The following is a 3,835-nucleotide window of genomic DNA, read 5'->3' as shown; positions in this document are numbered from 1 at the left end:
CACACACACACACACACGCACGGACACGTACATACATACACACACACACACACACACACACACATACACACACACACACACATGCACGGACACGTACATACATACACACATACACATAGACAAAAGAGAACAAAACAACAACAACAACAACAACAACAATAATAACAACAACAACATCAACAAGTACAATAATAAACAACAACAACAACAGCAAAACAAGATTAGCGCCGACACAAAACGAAAACTTGGTTCTATCTCAGAATTACAAAGTTTTATGCTCGCTTTTCTTATAGGACAAGCGGACTAACCCAGATTTCGGGGGTTTCAGAAATCTTGACCTACACCAAAAGTGGGCATTGTCCTTCCTATAGGAGAAGTTTGGTCTCAGTGGTGTGTATATATTTGTTTGGTTATAGAGAAAACTCTCCTTGTCTTTTAAAGAAACTGAACAAGGGGCAAGAACTTAAACTTCGATTTTCTCAAAACAGCATTTTTTGGGATACCCCCCTCCCCCCTGTGCTTAAAAGCGATCCCATCTGCTCAGTACCTAGTTTTGAGAAGCTTGACGTAAACATTTTATCTTTTTTTTTAGTTTCACAAGTTAAGCTTTGCCTAATGCAATTCTTTGAATATACAGATAATGAATTAATGATTCCGAACAATCTTACGATTTTGATAGAGCAGATACAACATAAATTGGTTTCTTACCTCATGGTCTTTGTAAATGAAAACGTGGGTGGTTGGCGGTTGCTCTGGTGTGGTTTGGTCTTTCTTTCCTATAAAAAATCTATCCGTCTTTATCTCCCCTCCTTTTTTGTGTTCATTACTCTCTTGTAACACCTCTAATCTTCTGCACTTAAATGACCTTATTGTGTTGCAAGTGCCGTAAAACGCTTACTAAAACGAAATAAACAAGAAAATGAAAACGGCCCAAATTGTCAGACAAAATGTTGTAATTTTAACCCTATCCGCACGTCGTGTTTTACTAATGTATCCATACGACATGGGAACCCTGTGCCACCACTTTCCAAAGAGGAAATTTACTCGTTAATCAGATCCGTACGCTTTGCATAGCAGTCTGTCAAAATGATTTTTTGAGAAATACTGAAAGTTTCAAAGAGATCTTCGCACTTGAAGTATTCTAAAATGTAAAGAATACAACTCCGGGGGTACAAAATGACCCCAGGGCGTACGGATAGGGTTAAGGTAGAGGTAAATGAACACTCCCACCTACCTCTGTGACCATGGAGAGCCCGATGAGGTAAGAGACAAGACAGACTCCGGCGATGAAGAGCTCTCGGTGTTTGCGCAGGGTGCGGGGGAACTCATCAATGATGGCGGTGAAGAAACCCTCCATGGTGCAGAACTGTGGGAGGGAAGGGTGGGAACTTGTTGTTGTTGTTGTGGTGATGATGATGTTGTTGTTGTTGGTGGTGGTTGTTGTTGGTGGTGGTGGTAGAAGTGGTAATTGTGTATGTTGATGGTGGTGGTGATTGAGGTGGTGGTGATTGAGGTGGTGGTGAAGAAGCCCTCCAAGGTGAAGAACTGGAAGAGGGAAGGGTGGAAACCTGTTGTTGTTGTGGTGGTGATGATGATGTTGTTGTTGTGTGTGTGTGGTAGCCTATCTGTATGAAATGTTTGGAGCCCCAAAGAGCGTGCTCTTCGCCAGGGCCACAGCCTCTCTTGGGTAGCGGGTGAGGCAGTCCAACCTCCCTGATTCCTCCCCAAAGAGATGCCACCGCCGGACCTCCGTGGCGGGGCATCTCTGCAGCCAGTGCTCCAAATCTTGGGGCTCCTCGCTGCATAATGGACAGATTGGGTCCGATGTTTTGTCTATTTTATTTTTATAAGCCCGCAGCCCAGAGAAGTGAATCGGCCTGATTTTTGCCAGTAGTGACTGGTCACTGCGGGACTTAATTTTAGCCTCTCGTTTTAAGGAAATTGCAGTGAGTGATGATCGCGCCAACAGGCAGCCTTCTGTGCTTCTCTCAATATGTGGTGTTCCTGACTGTTTTAATTCCTGGATATTTTTAAAAGTTATATCATCATGTGCGTTAAGTTTCGGTGATTGTTGTGTTGTTGTTGTTGTTGTTGTTGGTGGTGGTGGTGCTGGTGCTGGTTGAGGTGAGGTGGGGGTGTTGGTTTGGAGGGGGAGGTGGGGAGCATTGCTGATTTTGGAAAGGAGAGGGAAGTGGGGGGGGGGGGTATGATGAAATTGTTGGTAGTTTTGGAGGTTGAGGTGGTGATGAAAGTGATGGCAGTGGCGACGATGGTGATGATGGCGGTGGTGGTGAGGGGGGGGGTGATAAATGATTCTGGTACTGATGATGGTGATGCCACTGCTGTGACTGCACTGCTACTGCTGCTTGTAATGCTGCTGCTGCTGCTGCTATTGTTACTACAACTGCTGCTACTGCTATTGTTACTACTACTACTACTGCTGCTACTGTTGCTACTGTTACTGCTGCTACCAATACAGATGCTGCAGATAATGAAGATGATGATGATGATGATGATGATGATGATGATGATGATGATGAGGAGGAGGAAAATGACGATAATGATGACGATAATGATGGTGCTAGCCGACCTGACTGTCCATGCCCAGCATGAGAAGCATAAGGAAGAAGAGGATGGCCCAGAGCGGAGAGATGGGCAGCTGGGTCACCGCGCTGGGATAGGCCAGGAAGGCTAGGCCGGGGCCTGTCCGGGGAGAAACGGGAGGGTTAAGATCAGATAAGATAAGATAAGATAAGATTGATGTGTATATGAAGCTTCTTACTTGTTCTATTTCATGTTTATTCTGTCTTGTTTCAGATGTCTAAAATGAGAATGTCGAATTGTGTTGATTAAAATCAAAACTTCTTTGGTCATCATTCTTTCGATTTCATTCATTCTCACTACAAAGATACGATACGATAAGATAAGATTTGATCAGATAAGATAAGATAAGATAAGACAAGACAGGATAAGATAGGATACGGTAAGATAGACAAAGTAAGATAAGATAAGATTATATATAATAGGATAAGGTAAGATACGATCAGATAAGATAAGACAAGATACGATAAGATAAGACAAGACAAGATAAGATACGATAAGATAAGATAATTTTAGATAACTTAAGGTAAGATAAGGTTGTTGTTGTTTTCAAATCTCTTTAGCTGCAACCAGTTCGCTCTAGGTAAGATAAGATAAGATAAGATAAGACATGGTAAGATGGATAAGACAAGATAAGGTGAGATAAGGTAAGATTACATAAGATGCGATAAGATAATATAATATAAGATATTGTAAGATAAGATAAGATAAGATAAGATAGGATATGGTAAAACTTTATTATTCCAGAGGGAAATTTTTCTTGGCTGTACAGGACCGTAAAAACACATGCAGGTATACATAAACATTTAAATTTTATATTACACTCATTAAAATTCAACATGAAAAGAGAAGTAAAGCTGACAAAAACTACATATCACATAAAATTCATCATTCAACCCCATACAGGAATTTGATTACAAAACCTTCGGCGTTATATATAGATACATACTCTGGTGTTTAGTTTATGTAAATGTTTCACGGCACTTGCAACACAAAAAGGTCATATAAGTGCCGAAGATTAGAGGTGTTACAAGAGAGTAACAAACCCAAAAAAGAAGGAGGAGACTTAAGGACGATAGATATTTGATAGGAAAGAATGAACAAACCACACCAGAGCACCCACCAACCACCCACAACAGGAGGGAGAGAGGGGGGAAACATGAACGTGTGAGAATATTTGATGATGGCAGCGACAACGACAACGACAAGGACAACAACGTTCAAGAGTTCCCAT

The 3,835-nt window shown here is 41.6% G+C and overlaps 1 protein-coding gene across 1 annotated transcript in view; it reads right to left on the bottom strand.

Annotated features, from left to right (window-relative positions):
* The window catches only part of LOC101848740 (sodium- and chloride-dependent GABA transporter 1), a gene marked incomplete in the record, with an annotated part of 55,926 nt that overhangs the window by 6,874 nt on the left and 45,217 nt on the right, over positions 1–3,835 (bottom strand). Inside the window, 3 exon segments of the mRNA XM_035969099.1 lie at positions 1,208–1,366; positions 2,591–2,821; positions 3,551–3,584. Of these exon segments, the coding sequence (XP_035824992.1) occupies positions 1,208–1,366; positions 2,591–2,821; positions 3,551–3,584 (424 nt within the window).

The sequence above is a fragment of the Aplysia californica genome, unplaced genomic scaffold (genome assembly GCF_000002075.1).
Source record: "Aplysia californica isolate F4 #8 unplaced genomic scaffold, AplCal3.0 scaffold00116, whole genome shotgun sequence".
NCBI lineage: Eukaryota > Metazoa > Mollusca > Gastropoda > Aplysiida > Aplysiidae > Aplysia > Aplysia californica.
Note: the sequence above shows the minus strand (reverse complement) of the source record. Positions and strands in the feature narration are given on the sequence as shown.